The 25,552-nt window shown below is 38.8% G+C and overlaps 1 protein-coding gene across 2 annotated transcripts; it reads left to right on the top strand.

Annotated features, from left to right (window-relative positions):
* Positions 1 to 290: 290 nt before the first annotated feature.
* Positions 291 to 25,486, top strand: LOC132650086 (peroxiredoxin-4-like). 2 transcript variants are annotated; one of them, XM_060375174.1, is made up of 7 exons: positions 292 to 660; positions 2,922 to 3,039; positions 6,345 to 6,461; positions 8,242 to 8,364; positions 17,993 to 18,123; positions 22,624 to 22,658; positions 25,359 to 25,486. In XM_060375174.1, the coding sequence occupies exons 1-7, from the start codon at positions 414 to 416 to the stop codon at positions 25,407 to 25,409; spliced, it is 822 nt and encodes a 273-aa protein (XP_060231157.1). In that variant the 5' UTR covers positions 292 to 413; the 3' UTR covers positions 25,410 to 25,486. The 2 variants fall into 2 exon arrangements, with proteins under 2 accessions (XP_060231158.1, XP_060231157.1); XM_060375175.1 differs by lacking the exons at positions 22,624 to 22,658; positions 25,359 to 25,486 and adding an exon at positions 20,368 to 20,501 and having other exon boundaries at positions 291 to 660.
* The last annotated feature ends 66 nt before the right edge of the window (positions 25,487 to 25,552 follow it).

Genomic DNA, 25,552 nt, shown 5'->3' with positions numbered 1-25,552 from the left:
GGGCTACACAGAGAAACCCTATCTCAAAACAAAACAGTCAGTCCTGCACAGGAACTTAGGTGGTTTGAGCTTCTGAGGGTTGGTGTGAGGGGGTAGGGAGGCTCTGGTGTAGAGATGGACATGGAAGCACAGTGGCAGGGACACGGACGGCCAGAGCTCTGGAGAGGAGTCACCAGCCACCCCTGGAAGCCGCTTTCGGCCCGTTGCGGGGAAAACCTTCCGGCTCGGCCCACGCTGAGGCGCAGGCGCAGAAGCCCTCGGGGTGGGGCGGAGCCTGCGTCCACGTGGAAGCGGGGCGGAGTGGGAGGAGCTGGCTCCGGCGGCGCCCTGGTCCGCGAGGTCTCCCGCGCGCCTTTTTAGCTGCCCGCGGGCGGAGGGGACTCCGTGCCTGGTGAGTTCGCGCCCTGTGGGTCATGGCGGCTCGGCCCAAGCTCCTGGACGCGACCACTGCGTCCCGCCACTGGACCCGAAAGCTGGTGCTGCTGCTGCCGCCGCTGCTGCTGCTCCTGCTGCTGCGGAGCCGAGCGCTCCAGGGCGTGGAGACCGAGAAGCGGGTCGGGACCCGCGCAAACGAGAGCGGCTTCCACCCCGGCCGAGCAGTGAGCCCCGGAGAGGCGCCCCCGGAGTCCTGCCCAGGAGGTTCCCCGCCTCTCAGCAAGAGTAGGTGGTGCCCCGCGAGGTTGGGGGGTGGATGGGGTCAGAACCTGGGGACGCGTCGACCCTCACTGCGGATGCTCCGAAAGGGTGGGGCTGCAGCTGGCCTGCAACCCCAGGGCTGCCCGGGTTCCCCCCTTTGCCTTTGTGGGTGTGAGGGTGGAGGAGGGTTCCTGGGGTGAAGACAGAGGTGGTTTCCTCTGACCAGATTTCGGGAGAGGTAGCGGTTACCCCCAAAGCCAGAGAAGGTGGCTCTCAGTACGGGTTTGCAGGCGAGGAGGATGTTGTGCAAACTGAAAAACTTCCTTAAATATCCGAAAGGGATTGTTTTTAGGAAGCCAGATTTGCTTTAATACAGTATTTCCAAGATTCCTTGATTTCACTTGCCTGAGGAGGCTACTCTGAAATGTGTTCACTCAGTTATACTTCCCGTTCAAAACAAAGCCATTCCAGAGCTGCATTTGGAAGTAAAAAAGAAAAACTAGTAACAGTATTCTGTTATAAAAAAAAGCAAAAAACAAAAAAACCCCTTCAAACTGTATATATTTGGTGCATATCGGTTCATATACAGGCTTATTATAGTTAGAGAAATTTATTTTCTTTTATTCATAAAACGGGCCTATTGTAGAGCAATTCAGGCTATGTTTTTGAAATCATTTTAATTACATGAAAAAATTTATGATTTACCTTTTCCTCAGTGGGAGGAAAAAATGAGGATGCAACATGATCCAGGTTTGTGTTTGGAAAAAATGGAAAGATCAAAATGTTAACAGTAGTTTAATGATAGAGAAATAAAGGATTTAAATTGTCTTCATTATACTTTCCTGTAGTTACCAGAATCCTTATGCTAATATATATTTAAGACGGTGTTTGTTTATTTTTGTTTTTAAGACAGAGTTTCTGTGTGTATCCCTGGCTGTCCTGAAACTCACTCTGTATACCATGCTGGCCTTAACTTCACAGAGACACACCTGCCTCTGCCTCCTGAATGCTGGAATTAAAGGCAGGCATCACCATGTTTTAAAAATAGATGGAAAGGGGCTGCTTTTGGAATTGTATTTAAAGATCTTAGCAAAGTAGCTGCAATTTTTCAATCAAAAAGAAAAACCTGCAAAATCAAAGATTTATTGTCTGGGTATGTTTTTCTGAAGTTGTAAAGTCTTTTTAGTGACAGGTCATTAAGATTATTATACCCTTGTTTAAGCATTTGAAGTACTGTATATGAAATATACATACCTTAGAACATTCTTCAATTTCTCCTCTGGTCATTCTTAATAAACTCAGGATTATTTATATTAGGTAGTTCTGACTCAAGGTAAGAAATCACATGTTATATTCATCTTCAGTTTTTCTCTGTACAATGACTATTAGTGTTGGCTTTTACACAAGAGTGTGAGGCTTGATTTCTAGAAACCATAGTCCAACTTGGAAGTAGGTATTGATCTCACCCTATGCAGTACTTTTAAAAGTGTTATCTGAATGTGTCCACAGCATGAAGGGACATAATTACCAAAGGCTGCTGGCTGGAGTTACAGCATACTGTTAGGGGACAGCAGCACTATTGAATTTGCATCAGGTCACTTGAAACCTGTTCAGGGCTGGGGTGGGATATATCTCCTTTTTCAAAGCCTTCTAGGAAAACCATCATGTGATCTGGGATAACTTGGAGGAGTTCTAGTGAAATATCCAGCAGGGTTTAGTGCAGGATAAGGTGTAAGACTTTGTGGGCATAAGCAGAAACATTTTTCGCATTTTTTCAATAAATGTATGTTAATAATTATAGTAACTATGAAAAATTCTATATAAAAAGTATTTTCACTAACATCCAGCTGAAATTTAGCTTTTCCTTCTAGTACAGATACGGATATCAACTCACACTCACTCAAGAAGTACTTGCCTGCTGCCCATAAGGTCACAGAGACTTTCATGCTGAACGAGAGCTATTACAGGAATACCTGACAATGTTATCTTAGAGTTATGGGATCACTCCCACATCTTGCACAGTGAAGGCATAGTGAATGATCACAAGGGAATTTTTTAAATGCTTATATTTACATTTCAGTGTAATCGGTGTATGAATTCTATGTATTGTACGTATTCTCTAAAAGGAAGTTCTTGTTCTAAGTTCTTAGAAGTCTGTAAGCTTCCAGACTGCCAGTGAAGTACAAAGATTTAGAAGCTCCAATTTTTTTAGTGTTTTTCTAAAGCTGTCCTTTGCCATTCCAACCATTTTCTCGGTGATATAGAACATTGTTTTTGTTTTTTAGTTTCCAAGCCAGCACCTTATTGGGAAGGAACAGCTGTGATAAACGGAGAATTCAAGGAGCTTAGACTGACTGACTACATTGGGAAATATTTGGTGTTTTTCTTCTACCCACTGGATTTGTAAGTAATACACAAGTAACCGCTAATGAAGTGCCAGGCTTTGTCATTTGTTATCCTAGAGCAACAAACAGTTTATTGTTTTCACCTGATGTTTCTTAAGAAAGCAAACTGACAGGAGAAAGGTAATGTCTACTATAGATTTGAATCACAAATGTGTTAGCAAGTTAGTTAATGCAAGAGTTTATACATTATTATGTTTATTGTAAAGGCTTTTCTATTTTTATTTGCTCTGTCATATTCCTGGGATTTAGATGTGAACATCTTAATGATAATATATATTTAAAATATGTAATATTTTTGATTGTAGGGTTCATTTCTGACAGCATTATTTGGATGGGCATAAAATCATTTCACAGTACATTGTCTTGAAACTTTATTCACATTGGGGAGTTCATTTTGAAAAATACAACTCTGAGATTACCTTACTCATGAAAAGAGTGAAAACACGCGCCCCCGTAATAGTTATCTCAGCCTCTTATATTTTTTTCTATGTGAATTTTTTTGGGGGGGTTATAGAAGGTAACTAAAAGATCCCTCTACCTTTGCCACTGTACCTTTCTCTAGTAAAGTGAATCTAGAAATATATAGGTGAAAGGTAAACTCATTTCTATACATTGTTTGTAAGCCAAGAGTTAACATTTTCCCTAAAGGACAAAGATCAGTAAGTGATTTTAATCTTCTTAACTCTGTGAAGATGTCCATCTTCTGCATTTCATGCTTGGAGGTATAGATAAAATATACATTCATGATTGTTGCTTTACTGCAGAAAAAAATTCACCCCTAAAGGATAGGTTTTAGCCAGTAGAGGAAAATTTGCCAGCCTTTTTATACTAAGCCAAGTGGAAGGAATCCTAATAAAAATTAGGGCATTAAAGCCAAAACAAGTTATCTATCTAAGCAGCTTACACTCTGTCTCTATTAACTAAAAGAATAAATTGATTTATTTTTTATGATTTTTTTATTAATTTTTATTTTTTTTATTAATCACAGGTTATTTACTTTGTATCCCAGCCATAGCCCCCTTCTTTATTCCCTCCCAATCCCACCCTCCCTTCCTCATCTCCTCCCTCCCTCATCTCCTCCCTGCCCCTTTCCAAGTCCACTGCTAGGGGAGGTCCTTCTCCCCTTCCATCTGACCCTAGCTTATCAGGTAGCTTCAGAACTGGATGCCATGTCCTCCTCTGTGACCTAGCAAAGCTGTTCCTCCCTTGAGGGGTGGGGGGAGAGGTACAGGAGCCAGTCCTTGAGTTCATGTCAGAAATAGTCCCTGTTCTCCTTACTAGGAAAACCCACTTGGATACTGAGCTACTAAGGGCTACATCCGAGCAGGGGTTCTAGGTTATAGCCATACATGGTCCTTGGTTGGAGAAACAGTCTGATAGAGGACCCCCGTGCCCTTGTGGAGCTCCTGTCCTCTCTTGGTCCTATTAACTTTCCTTTTTATTTTATGATTCCCTGCACTCTGTCAAAGGTTTGGTTATGAGTCTCTACATCTGCTTTGATACACTGCTAGGTAGAGTCTTTCAGAAGCCTGCTGTGGTAGGCTCCTGTTCTGTTAATTGTTTTCTCCCGCTTCCCATGCCCACCCCATTTGTCTTTCTAAATGAGGATTGATCATCTTACCCTGGGTCCTCTTTCTTATCTTCTTTAGGTGCACATATTTTATTATATTTATCCCATCTTATAGATCTATATAAGTGAGTATATACCATGTGTGTCTTTCTGCTCCTGGGATAATAAATTAATTTTTAACAGAAATCAGAAGTATAACTCTTGAGATAATACCAAAGAAGGCAGAATCTGGTCATTTTGCCTTTTAGAAAATGCTGAAAGTATGTAATGTAGCCCAGGTTACCATGGACAGTTAGAATGGTTTATTTTCACATGACAGTGCTGTGCTCAAACAACTGAATTATTTTTAAATCCACTGTTGGGTTCAAGGAAGAATCTGCCCCTTCAATCTACATTTTTTTAGAATTTCTAGCCATAAACCATACATTAAGATTCACATATTTCATTGTCTGTCACCCAGTGCGCATGGATACATACACAGGGTAAAATTCAGTCTGTGTGCACAAGCACAGCCATGCTTGATGTTAAAATACTGAAAAACTTCCACACAAAGTGGTAAATCACCACTTTCCCACATACCTCTCCAATTTGGCTTTCTCAAATGGTTCCTTTCTAAAAATTTGAAACCTAGCTTCATGTTAAGATTGAATATCACTACTGAATATAAATAAACACATTTATAGGTAAATGTACACGTATTAATAACTTTGCCCTATGTGTGATGTATTGTCATAGTTTATATTATATTTTAATATTGTTTGCAGCTCACTAAATCAGTTTAATCATAGTTTGAAAAAATACTTCCCAGTCGGGTTAGAGAAACGGCTCAGTAGTTAAGAGCACTGGCTGCTCTTCAGAAGACCAGGGTTTAATTCCCAGCAACCACATAGCCTCTCACAGCCCTCTATAACTCCAGTTCCAGGGGACCTCATACTCTCTTCTGGTCTCCTCAGGCACCAAGGATATACATGTTACACAGACATGCATACAGGAAAAACACTCATAAACATAAAATCATAATAAAACTTAAAAGAAGAAACAATGCCCAGAATAATATCCTCTCAACCTGTCATTCTGATAAAATTTTATATTACTCTGGGTGGTATTTCACATGGGGCTGGATCACACCATAGAAGAGGACCTGTCCAGAAGCAGGAAGTAGGGCTAAAGAATATTTCCTTGTCTGCAAAATATACGTAGATGAAGCTAGTCCATAGGAATAAGGAAAACAAGTAGCAGAATGATAATAGACATTGTTTAGATCCCTTGAAATCTTAAAACACTGAACTACAACATATCAAAAGCCAGCTGGGTGCAGAGGTGCATGCCTATAATCCCAGCAGTCAGTGAGGCAGAAGCAGGCAGATCTCTGTAAGTTCAAGGCCAGCCTGGTCTGCAAAGCAAGTCCAGGACAGTGAAGGCTACCCAGAGAAACTCTGTCTTAGAAAAAAATATTAAAGACTCATGAAATAGGGTTGCTACTGTGAGAAAAAAGGAAACATTGGCCACTCACTGATCAGTTGAATTATAAGAAGAGAGTTTCTTGAAATCCAGTTGGGAATGCAAAATGTTGATATTTAATTAAAGAGTTTTAGAATTTCACTTGGAGAAAACTCATCTATCAGTTCTTGTGTTTTGTATGCGCTGAAGGGTCTGTAATAAAAACTCATTTGAAAGTTCAGGTATATGCTTATTTTGAGAAAACTGACTTGTTTTCTTTTTTTGACTTTTAGTACCTTCGTGTGTCCAACTGAAATCATCGCTTTTAGTGACCGAATTCAAGAATTCAGATCTGTAAATACTGAAGTAGTAGCATGCTCGGTTGATTCTAAGTATACCCACTTGGCCTGGTCAGTGTTTTGCCTTAAAACTGGGATAAAATGAATAGATTTATTTCTTAGTCGTGTACAGATAGCTTCCAACATAGTAATATTGTAATAACTATAATTATGTATGGGGTGTCCTTAATGTAAAGAAAATGAAAACGTTCTGTTTTGTTACATGGTCTTCAGTGTGTTCAAAGTCATTAGCTTTGTTTTCAAAACAGAAATTTTTTTAAAAATTAATTTTAAACTAGTGTGGCTGTAACAGAATCGAGGCCAGTGCAGGCTACCAAGTGTGGGTGAAACAGAAGGTTCTCTGAGATCAAGGCAAGTGCAGGCTACAAAATGAGATCTTTATCCCCAAATAGCAAAAACAAAAAATTAGTTCTAAAAGTAATGTGTATAAAATTATATTCTCATAAGATGTTTCACCTAATAAGTTGCAAAGAACTTCACATTAAAATGACAAGACATACAGTTTCTCCCTGTCTGATTGGCCAATACTGAAAAAACTCAGTGTTGCTAGAGGTGTGGAGGAATGACATTCCGGCATAGTTGAGAGGTCACAATTTCTAGAGAAAGCAGCTCGCAGCTTGTTTCAAAGTCTAAAAAGTGCATGTAGGTACGTGAGTTTTGAATAATGTCAGCAGCTTTTTGCCTAAAATTTTTCACATAGTAATGATCATTGAGAATTATTTTGCTTTTAAAATGTAATGTACAGTTTGTTAAACTTCTAAATATAAAACACATGTGTTTTTTCACAGACAATTTTTATAGAAAGACACATTAAAATGCTTAAGTATATAAAACAATGTCCAGTTGGTTGGAAACCTACAATTAAAAGTGAAAAATATATGCTGATTACTAAAGAAGAATATTAAATCTACATGTTCATTTGCTTTATGGTTTTTGTAATTGATTGTAAATGTTTCTAGGATTAAAATGCTTGTCAACAAAATGTTATGCCAGTCCAAATAATTTAATCTAGGGAATTAGTGGCTGTGTTCTCAACTAGATAAGTTTTATACTAGTACTAGCCAGGGTTTCTACTTTGATGTTAATACTTGGCCTGCAGACCTCCAGAGCAGTGTTTCTGGTTTTGTTTTCTCCTTGCTGCTGTGTCAGCATCCTTCCATGGGGCAACAGCCCACAAGTGCTGTAATTTGAGGTTCCAGATACTTAAACATGAGGACTGATAGACCTGAGATCATGCCTAAGTTCCCTCAATGCTTCACATGGAATTTGTATTTCTTGAGCTTGCAGAGCAGTGAAAGCTCTTCTCATTGCATCCCACCTGTCTTTGAAGGCTTTGTATTGTGATCTACCCTAAGACTTAAGACACACCCTTTTATTATAATGAAATTCAGTATTGTGTATAATTAGTGTATGTTTAAAAAACTTTAAAAAATCCTCCATCTCTGTGGGCATGGAAGCCCATGCCTTTAATCACAGCACCAGGGAAGCAGAGGTGAACAGATCACTGTGAGTTGGAGGTCCGTCTGTTTTCCTAATTATCCTGAAAAATGCAATTGGTTTTATGTCTGTCAGCAGAGACCACTAAAATATAGTATTTCACAAAGTTAAAAATGCTCTGTGCGTCAACATTTAGTACTTAAAGGATATGGCCATACTAAAGGCATGGAGATAGAAAGTTCAGTAGCTTCTTCTTGTTTTAAAGGTGGTATATACATACATACATATATGTATATATGCATTTAGTTGTATGTGTGAACTTTCATGTGTGGAAAAAGTTGACTTGTATTCAATTTACTTATCTCTGAGAGGTGAAGTGTTCTCTCTATTGCAGGATTAATACTCCTCGAGGACAGGGAGGAGTGGGGCCAATAAAGATTCCACTTCTTTCGGACCTGAACCATCAGATTTCAAAGGACTATGGTGTATACCTCGAGGACTCGGGCCATACTGTTAGGTACTATTTACTGGTTAACATTTTGAAAATTCCAAGTACATTAGTAATCTTCCTAAAAATAAGTGATACTTAGGAGTTAGAAGGTAGATATTTTGGATCAAAAATATTTTGCAGGAGTATTGTAGATTTTCCTTCAGCTGTTGATGTCCATTTAAACTACACTAGAGTTTCACACTGTTGGAGCTGGAGTCCTTTGACAACCTCTCTGTATATATAAAAGAAACAGATGTGTGGGTTTCTATAAATTTAGTCAGAGTTATACAATAAGTTAATAGCAGAGACCAGACTTGTATCTTGTTCTCCTAACTCCTTAGCTCCTTTTCCTTTTTTCTGAACTGGCTCCAGTTATGTTTTTCTGATTCATACGTAGTACTTCACAAACCCATATCATTGGAAAGACTAAGACATTATGTCCCCCAGCAGCCTCTTCTGCTTTTTTGTTTGTTTGTTTAATTTTCAAAGTTTTTCAGAGCGAGTCCTGGAACTTACTCTATAGACCAGGCTGGCCTCAAACTCAGAGATCTGCTTGACTCTGCCTTCAAACAAATCCCAGGTTTACACAGAAACTCACACTGGATTACATGAGCTAATAAGTACAAATAGAATTCTTTCATAAAAATCTATACACCTAAAAAAGATAATCAATTGAGCGGACATGGGGTAAGATGATCAATCCTCATTTAGATAGACAGATGGGATGTGCATTGAACGTATGACAGGAGTCTACTGAGCGCATCTGAAAGACTCTAACTAGCAGTGTTTTCAAAGCAAAGACTCATGACCAAACCTTTGGCAGAGTACAGGGAATCATAAGAAAGAAGGGGAGTTAGTCTGATGGGGAAAGGATAGGAGCTCCACAAGGACCAAATATATCTGGGCACAGGGTCTTTTCTGAGACTGACATTCAACCAAGGACCATGTATGGATATAACCTAGAACCTCCACTCAGATGTAGCCTGTGGTAGCTCTGTAACCAATTGGTTTCCCAAAGTGAGGGGAACAGGGACTATTTCTAACAGGAACTCAATGACTGGCTCTTTGGTCTCCCCACCCCCGAAGGGAGGAGCAGTCCTGTTAGGCCACAGAGGAGGGCTTTGCAGCCAGTCCTGAAGATACCTGATAAAACAGGATCAGATGAATGGGGAGGAGGTCCCCCCTATCAGTGGACTTGGAAAGGGGCACAGTGGAGATGAGGGAGGGAGGGAGGGAGGGACTGGGAGGGAATGAGGGATCGGGACATGGCTGGGATACAGAGTTAATAAAATGTAACTGATAAAAAATAAAAAATAAATAAATAAAAAAATAAAAAATAAAAAAAAGAAAGTAAAAAAAAAAAAAGAAAAAAAAAAGAATTCTTTCATAAAAAGGGCAATTTTAACTGTAGTTTGGACACTGACCAAGTAATATTACCAAATAATGATTTTAATGAATTTTTCCCTTATTTTATTTTACTTTTTTACTTTTTATTTTTTTGTTTTTTTTAATTCTTTATTAATTACACTTTATTCACTTTGTATCCCCCTGAGGTCCCCTCCCTTCTGTCCCAATGCCTTCCTTCTTTCCCCCTCTGCACTCATGTCCCTCCCCAAGCCCACTGATAGGGGAGGTCTTCTTTTCCTTCCTTCTGATCCCAGTCAATTAGGTGTCATGAGGAGTGGCTGCATTGTCTTCTTTTGTGGCCTGGTATTGCTGTTCCCCCCTCAGGGGGAGGTAATTAAAGAGCAGGCCAATCAGTTCATGTCAGAGATAGTCACTGTTCCTATTACTATGGAACCTACTTGGATACTGAACTGCCATGGGCTACATTTGTGCAGGGGTCTTAGATTATCTCTCTGCTTGGTCATTTGGTTGGAGTATCAGTCTCAAGAAAGACCCCTGTGCTCAGATCTTTTGGTTCTGTTGCTCTCCTTGTGGAGTTCCTGTTCTCTCCAGATCTTACTGTTTCCCACTTCTTTTATAACATTCCCTGCACCCTGCCCAAAGGTTGGCCATAAATCTCAGCATCTGCATTGATAGTCTTCAGGGCAGAGCCTTTTAGAGGTCCTCTGTGTCAGGCTCTTGACTTGATCCCTCTTTTCTCCTTCTTCTGATGTCTATCCTCTTTGCCTTTCTGGATAAGGATTGAGCATTTTAGCAAGAGTCCTCCCTCTTGATTAGTTTTTTTTATTTTAGGTGTACAGATTTTATTAGGTTTATCTTATATGTCTATATGAGTGAGTATATACCATGTGCATCTTTCTGCTTCTGGGATAGCTTACTCAGGATGATCTTTTCCATATCCCACCATTTACCTGTAAATTTCATGATTTCCTTGTTTTTTATTGCTAAGTAATATCCCATTGTGTCGATGTACCACAAATTCTGTATCCATTCTTTCACTGAGGGGCATCTAGGCTGTTTCCACCTTCTGGCTATTACAAATAAAGCTGCTACAAACATGGTTGAGCTAATGTCCTTATTTTGTCCTTGAGCCACTTTTGGGTATATGCTGAGGTGTCGTATAGCTGGATCTTGAGGAAGCGCTATTCCTAGTTGTCTGAGGAAGCACCAGATTGCTTTCCAGAGTGGTTGTACAAGTTAACATTCCCACCAGCATGTATTGTCACTTGAGTTTTTGATCTTAGCCATTCTGATGGTTGTAAGGTGAAATCTTAGGGTCGTTTTGATTTGCATTTCTCTGATGGCTAATAAGGTTGAGCATTTCTTTAAGTGTTTCTCTGCCATTCGATAATCCTCTGTTTAGCTCTGTTCCTCATTTTTTAATTGCATTATTTGGTTTGCTGCTTTTCAGCTTCTTTTGTTCGTTATATATACTGGATATTAGCCCTCTGTCAGATAGAGGGTTGGTGAAGATTCATTCCCAATCGGTAGGCATTTGTTTTGTTTTGATGACAGTGTCCTTTGCTTTACAGAAACTTTTCAGTTTCATGAGGTCCCATTTATTGATTTATTAGAGCCTGTGTTGTTTTGTTCAGGAAGTTGTCTCCTGTGCCAATGAGTTCAAAGCTCTTCCCCATTTTTTCTTCTAAGGGGTTTAGTGTGTCTAGTTTTATATTGAGGTCTTTGATCCACTTGGACTTTTGTTTTTTGCATAGTGGTAAATATGGATCTATTTGAATTTTCTACATGTAGACATCCAGTTAGACCAGCACCATTTGTTGAAGATACTGTCTTTTTTTTTCCATTGAATGGATTTGGCATCTTTGTCAAAAACCAGGTGTCCATAAGTGTATGGATTTGTGTCAGGCTCTTCTATTCGATTCCATTGATCTACCAATCTGTTTCTATGCCAATACCATGCAGTTTTTATTATTGTTGCTTATAGTAGAGCTTGAGATCAGGGATGTAGATATCTCCTGAAGATCTTTTACTGTAGAGAAGTGTTTTAGCAATTCTGGATTTCTTGTTCCATATGAAGGTGAGAATTTTTCTTTCAAGGTCTCTAAAGAATTGTGTCAGTAATTTGATGGAATTGCATTGAATCTGTAGATTGTTTTTGGCAAGATGATCATTTTCCTTGTATTAATCCTACCAATCCATGAGCATGGGCGAACTTTCCATCTTCTGGTAGCTTCTTCAATTTCTTTCTTCTGAGAGTTAAACTTTTTTTCAAACAGGTCTTTCACTTTCTTGGTTAGAGTCACACCAAGGTACTTTATGTCCTTTCTGGCTATTGGGAAAGGTGTTGTTTCCCTAATTTCTTTCTCAGCCCTTTTTTCTTTGGTATACAGGACAGATACTGACTTTTTTGAGTTAATTTTATATCCAGCCACTTTGCTGAAGGTGTTTATCAGCTGTAGGAGTTCCCTAGTAGAATTTTTGGTGTCACTCAGGTATACTATCATATCATCTGCAAATAGTGATACTTTGACTTCTTCCTTTCCAATTTGTATCCCCTTGATCTCCTATATTTGTGTTATTGCTCTAGCAAGGACTTCAAGAACAATGTTGAAGAGATATGCAGAGAGTGGGCAGCCTTGCCTTGTCACTGATTTCAGTTTCTCTCCATTGAGTTTAATATTGGCTATAGGCTTGCTGTATATTGCCTTTACTATGTTCAGGTATGTGCCTTGTATCCGTGATCTCCACAAGACTTTAAGCATGAATGGATGTTGGATTTTGTCAAATGCCTTTTCAGCATCTAAGGAGATGATCATGTGGTTTCTATCCTTCAGTTTGTTTATGTGGTGGATCACATTGATGGATTTCCGTATATTGAACCACCCCTGCATGCCTGGGATGAAGCCTACTTGGTCTCAGTGCATGATATCTTTGATGTGTTCTTGGATTCGGTTTGCAAGTATTTTGTTGAGTGTTTTTGCATCAATGTTCATGAGGGAGATTGGGCTGAAATTCCCTTTCTTTGTTGGGTCTTTGTAAGGTTTAGGTACCAAGGTGCCTGTGGCTTCATAGAATGAGTTTGTTAGTGTTCCTTCTGTTTCTACTTTGTGGAATAGTTTGAAGAGTATTGACATTAGCTCTTGTTTGAAGGTCTGGTAAAATTCTGCGCTTAAACCATCTGAGCCTGGGCTTTTTTTGCATGATAGACTTTTGATGATAGCTTCTATTTCCTTAGGGAATATAGGACTAATTAATTGATTTACCTGGTCTTGATTCAGCTTTGACATGTGGAATTGGTCAAGAAAAATGTCCATTTCATTTAGATTTTCAAATTTTGTGGCATATAGGATTTTGAAGTAAGCCTTAATTATTGTTTGGATTTCTTCAGTGTCTATAGTTATGTCCCCCTTTTCATTTCTGATTTTGTTGATTTGGGTGGTGTCTCTCTGCCTTTTAGTTAGCTTGGCTAAGGGTTTGTCTATCCTGTTGATTTTCTCAAAGAACCAGCTCTTGTTTTCATTGATTCTTTGAATTGTTTTATTTGTTTTTAGTTTATTGATTTCAGCTCTGAGTTTGATTATTTCCAGCCTTCTACTCCTTTTTGGTGTGTCTGCTTCTTTCTTTCTTTTTTCCCCCCCAGGGCTTTTAAGTGAGCCATTAAGTTGCTTGAATGAGATATTTTGAATTTCTTCTTGAAGGCACTTGGTGTTATGAAATTTCCTCTTAGCATTGCTTTATTTTGTCCCATAAGTTTGGGTATGTTGTGCCTTCATTTTCATGGAATTTTAGGAAGTCTTTAATTTTTTCTTTATTTCTTCTCAGACACAGCTGTCATTTAGTAGTAAGCTGTTCAGTTTCCATGTGTGTGTAGGCCCTTTGCTATTTTTGTCATTGAGTTCCAGCTTTAGTCCATGGTGATCAGATAGGATTCAAGAGATTATTTCAATCTTCTTCTATCTGTTGAGTCTTGCTTTTTGACCAACCATATGGTCTATTTTGGAGAAGGTTCCATGAGGTGCTGAGAAGAAGGTAAATTCTTTTGTGTTTGGGTGAAAGGTTCTGTAGATGTCCGTGAGGTCCATTTGATTCATGACCTCTGTCAGAGTTATTGTTTCTTTGTTTAATTTCTGTTTTATTGACCGGTCCTTTGTTGAGAGTAGGGTGTTGAAGTCTCCCACTATTAATGTGTGGTGCTGTATGTGTTTTTTAAGTTTTATTAATGTTTCTTTTACAAATGTGGGTGCCCTTGCATTTGAGGCATAAATGTTTATTATTGTCATATCTTCCTGATGGATTTTTCCCTTGATGAGTATGAAGTGGCCTTCTCTATCTCTTTTGATTAATTTTGGTTGAAAGTCTATTTTATTAGACATTAGAATGGCTACTCCTGCTTGCTTCTTCAGTGCATTGGCTTGGAAAACTGTCTTCCAGCCCTTTACTCTCAGGTAATCTCTATCTTTGTGATTTAGGTGTGTTTCTTGTATGCAACAGACTGTTGGGTCTCGTTTACGCATCCATTCTGTTAGTCTGTGTCTTTTTATTGGAGAATTGAGTCCATTGATGTTGAGGGAGATTAATGACCAATGGCTGTTAGATCCTTTGATATTGATGTTGGCCATGGTAGTGTGTTTGGCTAGTTTTTGTTTTGCTGTACTGAGGTTATTTATTTCCTGTGATTTCTTGAAAGTAGTCAGTTTTTTTGGGTTGTATTTTTCCTTCCAGTATCTTCTATAATGCTGGATGTGTGTGTAGGTATTGTTGAAATTTGTTTTTGTAATTGGATATCTTCTTTTCTCCGTGTATGAGGACAGAGAGTTTTGCTGGGTATAGTAGCCTAGACTGACATCTGTGTTCTCTTAGGGTCTGCATGATATCCATCCAGGCCCTTCTGGCTTTCATAGTTTCTGTTGAGATGTCAGGTGTGATTCTGATGGGTTTGTCATTATATGTTACCTGGCCTTTTTCCCTTGCAGCTTTTAGTATTTTTTCTTTGTTCTGTATACTTACGGTTTTGATTATTATGTGACGGGAGGATTTTCTTTTCTGGTCTAATTTATTAGGTATTCTGTAGGCCTCTTGTATTCTTATAGGCCTCTCCTTTAAGTTGGGGAAATTTTCTTCAATGATTTTGTTGAAGATATTTTCTGGGCCTTGGAGGAGGGAATCTTCTTTTTCCTCTATTCCTGTTATTCTTAGGTTTTGTCTTTTTATGTTGTCTTGGATTTCTTGGATGGTTTGTGTCAAGAATTTTTTAGATTTTTTATTTTTTTTTTTTTGACAGATACATCGATTTCTTCCACTGTATCTTCCACACCTGAGATTCTTTCTTCCATCTCTTGTAGTCTGTTGGTTATGCTTACCTCTTAGTTACTGTTTTCTTTCCTAGGTTCTCCCTCTCCACGATTTCTTCCCTTTGTGTTTTCTTTAATTTTTCCAATTCTATCTTCAGATCTTGAACCGTTTTCTTGATTTCCTTCACCTCTCTGACTGTATTTTCCTGCTTTTCCTTCAATTCCTTTGCCTGTTTCTTTGAACATTCCTTTGTTTATGTTATTTTATTTTATTTAGTGATTTAATCATACCCTCTTTGAAAGCCACAAACTGTTTGGCTGCATCTTCCTGTATTTCTTTACGTATGGCCATAATCTTTTTTTATTATATCTTTGCCTCATTCTTTACGCATTTTATTTGCTTCCTCCTCTTCATAAGCATAGACGTAAGGTCATCTTCTTGAATTTCACTTATGTTAGGGTGTCCAGAGCTACTTGCCCCTAGATATCTGGGTTCTGGGTATGCCATATTGCTTTGCCTTTTTTTTTTTTTTTTTTGGTTGTGCTTTTTCGCTGTCCTCTACCCATCTCTCTGTCTCAGGTGTTGTCTGTTAATTTCTGGTGCTTGCTGGGTCCTGGGGTGGGGAGAATCCCTTTGGAGGGGTTCTGAAGGAGTTCTCCTCAGCTTTTTAGGTATGGTCAACTGAATGGTAGTGATTCTCAGGAATTGTCACAGTTCATTTCAGGCGTATGGAACTGTGTGTTAACTGTGGTGTTCAGGAAGGCTCTCCTCTCATCAGGAGAGGTCCTGGTGATGGCTGCCCTGCTGCTGGGTTTCTTGCTCTGAATTTAGTGAGCTGGAGCTGTTGCTCTTAAGGTGTGATTGTTGGGTGCAGCCCTCTTGAAGAACCAGGGATTCCCACAGTTTTGTCAGTTTAGCTACAGATAACTGATTGATCCTTGGTGCAGTATCTGAGGGCTGCTGTAATGGCGCTCTGGCTTTTGTAGGTCTGAGGATGCAGCTGTGTGCACTAGTGCCCTAGTGGTACTCACTAATAGCAGGTGAGCATGGTGCTCAGGCCTGCAACAGAAGGCTAGAGCCTAGAGTCTGTTTGAATCCAGAAAGTCTTCTAGAGCTGGGTGTCCTGAGCGTTGGACCTGATGATTTCCCGCTGTGGGGTTTCCTCCTTACAGGGACACCCAGACTTTGTTTTGGGGACCACTGTTCTGTCTGGGATAGCGAGTAGAACCCGCAGGCACAGACAGGCGTCGTGGCTCTGCCTTTCTGGTGATTTGGTGCCTGGGTGTCTGCCAAAACTGGGTAATTTTTCCCAAGTCCTTTTCGGAGTGGTGGTATCGGCTAGTGCTCTGAGATCAGACCTGCTGTTCCCCTCCCTGTGGGTTTGCACCCTTCAGAGAAACTCAGTCTCTGGTGCCCTGGGGCCCACAGTTCTATCTGGGGGAGCGATTCAGGTGCCCAGGCAGGACTCTGTGCCATTGCCTGGGTCCCCAGCTCTAGCTCTGGGCTGGCTCCTGGGGCGCCCCTGGACCCTGGTTCTTTTCCAGGGAATGTCTGGGTGACCTAAGGTCGGTCCCAATAATTTCCTGCACCGTCGGGTTCTCTGTCTACTGGAAATCCCAGTCCCTGATGTTGAGGAGCCCACAGTTCAGTCTGGGACAGTGATCAGAGCAATCTGGCATGTGGCTCTGGGCTGGTGACCAAGTGCCTGGAGGAACCGGGATCTCTTCTGAGGTTTAGCTGGGTGAGTTGAAGCTGATTGAATTCCTCACTCTAGGGTATTCTCTCTCCTGGGAAACACAATCACTTGTGTTTTAGGGCCTCGAGTTCTGACTGCTGGTCACTGTGCCCATCCTGCTGTGCTGCTTGTCAGAAGGAGAGTCATCCTGGCGCCGCCATCTTGGGAGCTCCCCTTATTTTATTTTTAATAATAGCTTTTCTTTCTTTTATTTTCCTTCTTCTTCTTCTTCTTTTTTTTTTCTTTTTTTCTTTTTTTTTTTTAAGATAAATTCTTTTAGCCGAAACTGGCCTAGTTGAACTACATAGTTAAGAAAGACTTTGAACTCTTAATTATCCTGCTTCTGTTCCCCAAATGCTGGGATTGTTTTAAAATCAGATTCAGGGTGGTTTATTGTTTGTTTGTTTGTTTCCTTCAGAGGAGGGATTGTCTATTTTTTCTGATACAGAGTCTTATGTGTAGCCTTGGCTAGCCTGGAACTGGCTGACCTCCAACTAACAAAGATCATTGCCTTTGCTTCCCTGGAGCTTTTTTGTATGGCATTTAAACATGCATTATTATACATAATACTGGATTTTGTTATAATATTTTCATAGATGTATGTAATGAATGTATCTTGATCATATTAAACTCCCCATTATGCTCTCTTATCCTACTCCTGCTGATCGTCTCCTAATTAGTCCTTTTACTTTCATATCTTTTTTGCATGTTTGTATGTGTGTGACCCAGTGAATTTAAGTAGGGTGGTTTCAGAACAATGGAAACCTTACCAGGGGCTCACGAAAATGTATTTTATTTCCCCAAACAACTATTAACTGTCTGCAGATACACAAGGAGGGTTTAAGCCTCTCCATTGCCTGCTTTTGGATCCTGAAGGTTGTGAGGAGCCCCTTATCCCCAAACAGATATTTACTTATATGTATGTGTGCATGTCCATGTGTAGATACATACATATGAGTGAAGTTGCCTTCAGAGAGAGGCATCAGATACCTGGAGGTGTTTGAGCTGCCTGAAGTGGTGCTGAGAAGACTTGGTTCTTCTGGAAGAGCAGCATGTGCTCTTAACTGCTGAGCTATCTGTCTAGTTTCCCAAAACAAAAATTTCAAACCGCCATTTACCAGTCATAATTCCAAAGTGTATAGTAGATGGGGAAAACCCCGGAGTGTATTTGGCTATAGAGTAGGCAAGTCGTATACAGAGTAGAATACTTACCTTACCGAGAAGAAACGGAATCACCTTTATCATCCCTGTGCTTCACAGAGGCCTCTTTATTATTGATGACAAAGGAATCCTAAGACAGATTACTCTGAATGACCTTCCTGTGGGTAGATCTGTAGAGGAGACACTGCGTTTGGTTCAAGCCTTCCAGTATACCGACAAGCATGGAGAAGGTACCTTTCTTTCTGAAACCTTATTTTTTTAATTGAAATTATCCTATGTGATTATAATGAATTTTGGTCCTTTTTTGCCTCTCATTACCCTCTTAATTGCTTCTTCCACTAAAACTCTTCTTCCTACCAAGTTACCTTCTATTATTATTGGTGACCCACTGAGCTTCATTAGGGTTGTGAGTATGAGGTGAGTATGAATGGGGTTATTTCCTGGACCATGGGCAATTTATCAGTAGCTTTACCCCCAAAGAAAATGACACTTCCTCCCCCATTAAATGTCTCTCTGAGGAATGATGAGGTCTATGCATCCCTCCCCTTGTCCATGGTAGAATGTTGATAGGCACACTGTTGTGCAGGTAACCACATCTTCTGTGTGTTCAGCACACATGTCCTGTCCAGAAGGCATAGTTTCCTCATACTCCTCCTCATTCTCTGGTTCTCAGCACTGTTTCTGTCTGTCTTCCAAGATGTTCCCTGAGCCTTGAAAGTAGTGATACAGATGTCGTTTTTAGGACTAAGTGCTTAACAGTCACTTATTCTTAACACTTGACTACTTATGAATGTTCATTAACTGCTATCCCCTGCAGAATAGCTTTTCACATGAAGGCAGAGAGCAGCACTATCTATGTGTATAAACATGAGACACTGTTATAAGGCAGTTTGACAACATGTGCATGAAGCAAAACAATAGGAATAGGATCCCTCATAAGGCCTATGACCTCCTGCCCATTATAATGTGTGTTTGTGTGTGTATAATATAGTTATATAAAGTATAATATATATATACACATTATATAAGTATATATAATATATATATTTGGGAGAGCATAATTATTTTCTGTTTGACAGACAGATATAATTTATTCAGCCTTAAATCATAATCTTCCCTTAATTCTTCATTTTTCATATTAATATCTTAAAATCACAATATAACATTAAATCCCACAGTCTTTAATATTTCAGTACTTTAAGAGTCCAAGTTATTGTTTGCTGCCTCAGTTTTTTGTTGTTGTTGTTTTTAGTAAAATGAAAAAGTAGATTGATTAATATTTACTATAATGTCTAGCTAGAATTGTCAGGAGAAATTTTGTCTGAACACATTTTACTCTTTAAAAGAACTCAGTCTATTAAAAATACTCTTGAATTCTGTTTTAACTACACAATGATAAAAAAAGAATAAAGCTTTGAGAAACTAACATGAGGAAAATTTATCTCAGAAAAAAAAGTTAGAAAATCAATTCAACCCACCCAGTACAAAAATCAATGGTGTTTAGAAGGCTGTGTTTTAAGCATAATTTATAAAATGTTACCCTTTTATTTTAGTCACAAGTTCATAAAAAAGGAATAAAAATGTAATTAAACAATAAGCAATCATGCTATCTTTATAAATATGTTTCTTATTTGTCTACTTAGTAGTTTTCTTTCATGATGTAAATTATACATTATGATTACTAAATAAGTAGGCAGTAGATGGAGAGTCCTTGTTAACTAAATAAACACATACCTTGATGCAGAAAGGTTTTAGTCATAAGCTCTTACTTTTTATTAGAAGACACAATATTAACTATCTTACCAAATACTGTTCTTATTAGCAAGAGCATACCTGCTATTTTATCTTATTGTATTTAAATGACTACAGAGACAAGTCTGAGCTCTTCACAGGCTGATTTCAATCACACTCTAGGAGCCAGCACCTTTTAACCTGCTGATCCCAGCTACTCACACCAGCACTTCTGGGTAGCAGTACTTGCTACCCATTGCTGGCTAGCCATTAAAATTCCTCTTAGAACTTATCAACAGTCTACAAGGAACATTTGTCTTAACAACTATAAAGAAAAAGCCATTTTAATTATTTTTTGTTTGTGGCAATGGGAAATATATTTTGTAAACTTTATCAGAGCATAATATATGTTGCACTAAGATAAATTCTTCTAAAATGTAAGTTACATATGAAAATAATTTACATTTCTAACTCTTGTAGTACATAGAAAAAAATTTTAAAACTTTTTATTGATTCTTTATACATTTCATATCATGTGCCCTAATCCCACTCATCTTCCTATCCCTTCCTATATTCCCTCTGCAACCTCCCCCAAGGAAAATAAAAAAACAAAGAGCAACAACAACAAAGCCCTCTCATCATGGAAACTGCAGTGTGTCACAATGTGTCACACGGTATTCCCGGTTGTCCACACAATCTTTACTTGCAAATGTTCATTGCAGTGATCATTGGTATGCTTCCAGGCCTCTGGCTTCCGCTAGTCTATCAATACTAGATCCTCAATGGGACTCCTCTCAGATATCCTGTTGTTGCCCTGTGCCATGGAGAACCCTGAGGCTTTGCATCTGCAGGACCGAACCCTTGATGCCATCCAGCAGTTCATAGGTGGGATAGATGTTGGCGTGTGCCAACTCAAGTCTGGATCTGGACCTGGGTGGTAGCATAATTTAATTTCTTGTTCTAAATGTAATATGAATGCTTCCGACATACTCGGATTATGGTTTTAAATTTAGTAGATTTCTTTTGGCAAGCAAAATTATTAACTTGAGTTTTTTAATAAAATATCACTACTATCTTCTGTGCTTACTATAGTAAGGTAACAAAAATATTCCTAATTTTGCATAGTCCCTTTGGATAAACTGAAAGAATAAAAACGGTTCTAGAATTTTTGTTAGTTTGTTTGCTTGTTTTTCGAGACAGGGTTTCTCTGTGTAGCCTTGTCTGTCTTGGACTCACTTTGTAAAGCAGGTTGGCCTCAAACTCACAGAGATCCACCTGCCTCTACCTCCTTGAGTGCTGGGATTACAGGTGTGTGCTCCTGATTTCTAGAATCTTTAAATTCTATTTCTCTAAAAGTTGTAATACTAATATGACTGTTTAGTAGTGTATATTGTATTGGTATGTGACATTATTATGCTTAGCTATGCAGTCATTTTATCACTGTATTGCAATTAACTCATTTGAGAAAATGCCTCTGTCAGGTTGTCCTGCAGGTGAGACTCTCAGGTATTGTTTTGGTTAATGATTCATGTGGGAGGGCCCAGCTAAATGTGAGCAGTGCCGCCCCTCGGCTGGTGATCTTGAATGCTAAAACAAAACAAAACTAAACAAAACAGGTTGAGCAAACCATGGAGAGCAAGCCAGGGCAACACTTTTCCATGGCTGCTGCTTTACTTTCTGTTTGACGTCCTTCAAGGATGGACTGTGATGTGAAACATGTAAGTGAAATAAACCCTTTACTCCCTAAGTTTCTTATGGTCATGGAGTTTCATCACAGCACTAGACACCCTAACTAAGACATTCCTCAAACACCTGCTCAGTGTTTGCCCATCAACTCTGCCTTACTGAGCTTGTTCGAATGGCCATTCTGATTTACCTTTCTAAATCATTACAGTTCTTAGGATTATTCAGAATCTACCCCTCCAGTCCTTCACAAGTTTCAGCAGTAGCTAAATAGAAAAAGGCAATTTTTGCTAAAATAGAATATGGTATATAAACCTTTAAAAGTGTAATTGCTGAGCTGAGTGAGGTGGGTCAGGCCTTTAATCCCAGTACTCAAAAGGCAGGAATAGGTGGAGGTGAATCTCCATAAATTTAAGGCCAGTTCTACATAGTAAGTTCTAAGCCATCCTCAGCAACACCCGGAGACCCTGTGTCAAAAAAAAAAAAAGTTAAACAGTAATTCCTGAAAGTATATTTTGTTTGGTTTTGTTTGAATATATGTTTGTGTTAGCATGTCTGTGTGGGAATATGTCCACATACTTGCAGAAGTCAGAGGTCACTCCCCTGTACTTAAGAGTAATGAGGTTGTTCCTGAGAACCAAACTCAGGTTATGTGGAAGAGCAAAATGCACTCAGCCACTGGACCAGCTCTCTGGTACCTGAGAGTAGATTTTGTGTGTCCTTACTACAAAAACAATGAGTTAATTGAGATGATAGACAGGTTAGTTAGTTTGATCTAACAGTCCCACAATGTATGCATATATAAAATATTACTCTCACCTCAGACATGTATAATTTGGCTAAATTTGGGAGTGTAGGAAATATAACTCATGAGTCCTTAACTCATCACTTTCTAAAGCCTGTTGATAAACAGCATACCTTGGCATCAGCATAAAACGTAGCAGGATATAAGCCATATAAACTTATTGGTCAGTATATAAATTTAGAGGAATTTTTTCCTCACCTAGGCTTGTTCATTCACCAGATTCCCAGATCTTCCAATTTCATCATAGATAGCTCCTTTATTTTTCATATTATAATGTAAGTATAATTGGAAAAAGTTAAAAATAAACTGCTTGTTAATAAACTATGAAAATAAGTTTCTTTAGTGTGAGCAGACAAGCTAACAGAAGCCAGGTGCTTGTTAGTCTGGACATATTTAATGTGATTTTTTCTTTCAAATGGAAACAGGTTCTGGGGTTACTATAGAAAATTAAACTGTTTTTAAACTGCCTTTCCTATTTCCTCTCTCTGACTCTCTCTTTTGTTCCTTTTAGTATGCCCTGCTGGCTGGAAGCCTGGTAGTGAAACAGTAAGTCATATTATTTTTGTTGTTATTTTTAAAGGTGTGGAGAGAGCCAAAAATGTATGCCAACTTTAATGTAATCTTTCTTTATATCAGACTGCCCTGATTTCTAAAATGATGTAAACACTGATAAGCAGAAATCCTACTGCAGAAAATTCCTGGGCTTTCAGGAGAATAGCTCAAAGCAGAGAAGTCAGAATATGAATAGTATTGTGAATTTTAAATCTAACTATCCAGAAAAATCTACTGTTAAGAAAAATAAGGTGAAAGCAAGAAGGCAAAGTAGAGATGTGGGAGAATAAATTTAGAGGATATGTATGGAATTTCTTCCTATATAGTAAGCCAAGAAAGGAGTCCCAAGCAAAAGCTCTCTGTGTATATTGGAACGTTTTTGAGAAAATCTGGTTTTACTAAATATTGAAGGTAATGGTTCACTCCTTGACAAAGAAAAAGATTCAAACAAATATCTTTCCTTACTTGGGGATACTTTCACAGTTTATAAACAGTCCTCAAAGTAGCCTTTGGCTAGAATATGATTTATAAACTTGCTTGAACCTTTTCTTAAAAAACATACAGAAATTTCAGGTTTTTATCTCGTGAAAATTAAACAATAGTTAGGAAAAAATATTAGGGATGGAAGGAAGAATTAAAATTGAAAAATACACTTGTCCGGATACAGCCAAAGATGTAGTCAACTCTTCCCTTTCAGATGTACTCCTTGCTTTTTTGGGAACATGGATCCTGCCTTTAGCCTTGGCCTTTCCTCTTGTTTCTTTAAAGAAAAAATATTATGCACTGTATGTTTGTATGATAGGGGCTCTGCATACTACCATGTGTGTTTGGAGGGCAAAGGACAATTCATGGACTCTGTTCCCCTTTCACCTTTATGTGGATTCCAGGGATCATCAGACTAGTATGGCCAGGGCTTCTACCCACTGAGCCTTCCTGCCAGCTGCTTTGATGTTCTTTCTGCATTGCTTTCTGTGTGACTGGCCGCCTCCTCCTTTTCACTCATTTGAGCTCAGATGTGATCTTGGAAGTGTTTCCACAGCACTCTATGCCAGCCTTAGTCACTATTCCATTAACCTGGTTTTGTTTTTGTTTATTGAGGCAGGTTACTCTCTGTAACCTTGGCTATCCTGGAGTTGCTCTGTAGAGCAGGCTGGCCTCAAACTCACTGAGGTCCACCTGCCTCTGCCTCCCAAATTCTGGGATTAAAGGCATGTGACACCACCACTGGCCCATCAACCTGTTTAAAAACATTTACCACAGCCAGAAAGTGACAGAATATATATAAGTCTAAAGACAAGGGACCTTAGTTATCTAGTTGATGCTTGCTGCCTGGCTAATCATTTATAGTTGTCATATAGTAGATGCTCAGTAAGTGTATATTGAAAGAAGAACCAAACCCAGAAACACATGGAATTATTTTTGTCAGTTACAAATGAAACACAGTATATGTTAACACATGTACATTTTTTTCTGAAAATCCATGGTTTTCAGTAAATTCTTAAAGAAGTTTATGCTTGTAACATATTTTCAAAATGCATAATATTTATCCTATAATACTTTTCCTAGTGAATCTTTTTCTATCGGGAACTTGGACTGCTCTTTCAGGAGCTGAACACTCAGAATGTACCTGCAATGTTATTTTTTGTCACAGTTGGTTTGCTATATACTGCATGAAGAATTGCCTACTATCTCAAATAGAAACGCTGTTTAAACCGGTAGCTTCTGATTCAGTTATACATGTAAACCTGTATAATATATCAAATGTAAACCAACCTTATGCAAATTTATTACCTGAAATATCTAGTGCTCAAGATACAGTAAGTTCACACCCCCTTTAAGGTGCTTCTTAGAGGAGTTTCTTTTTCTTTTGAATTCTTAGACATCTGCCTGTCTCAGCCTCCCAGAGCACTGGGATTACAGGCAGGCGCCACTGTGCCTGCCTTATTTTCTAAATTTCTGTTGTTTATCTGTGGTGTTGCTTTCACTTTGCAGCTTGAGATTATAAAACATTGCATTATGAGCAGGCTTAGTGATATAAGCCTATAATCCCAGGTACTTAGGAGGCTGAGGTAGGAGGATCAAAAGCTCACAGCCTGTGTAAGCCAGTTTTCAACATGAGCTTAACACTAGGGTAGAAAAATATAGCAAGGTCTTATTTCATCAAAGAAAAGCTTTAAAAAGAACTTTGGATATACCTCAGTAATAATGCTTTTGTTTAACAGTTAAGGGGTCCAGGCGTCAACTGCCCCCAGTACTCAAGATACCTCTTAAAAACTCATTTGATAAGCCTTGAGTGGACACACTGCCCTCTTTTCAGGTTGTTATTATTCTAACATCATCAAATCAACAAATTTTAAAGTATGCTAACATCTCTGGCAATGCTTTCAATGTGCTTAAGTCAGGCTCAAATATGCCATGAAAGTTTGGTGGCCAAGAGAAGAGCAGTAGGTGAATTTTGGGTTGCCTGGGTATAGGTGACATTAATTCAGTGATAAATATATCATTTTCTTTTTTGGGATAGCCGAGATTAGGAGGCAGGACGAATCTAGTTTTTCCCGAAACATAGTACATAATCTGATTTGGTATACCAAATCAGTGATGACATGTTTAGTCAGGAGAAGGGCAATTAATGCTAAACTATTCATAATGTACTTTGGCTTTTTTAAATAAATAATTTGCTTTTTGTTCTAACAGATAATCCCAGATCCAGCTGGAAAACTGAAGTATTTCAACAAAATGGCCTGAAAAATACTTCAGTTGTGATGTTTGAAGAGGGCAGTGTGTCCACTTCTCGATAAAGGTCACTGTGTTAAATACTATAATTGATTTGCCTTTGTGATTTCTTGAATAGTATCAAAATCTATCAAAGTTCAAAGATATTTACTGAT

The sequence above is a fragment of the Meriones unguiculatus genome, chromosome X, assembly GCF_030254825.1.
Source record: "Meriones unguiculatus strain TT.TT164.6M chromosome X, Bangor_MerUng_6.1, whole genome shotgun sequence".
Taxonomy (NCBI): Eukaryota; Metazoa; Chordata; class Mammalia; order Rodentia; family Muridae; genus Meriones; species Meriones unguiculatus.
This window is presented reverse-complemented; position numbering and strand designations above follow the sequence as displayed.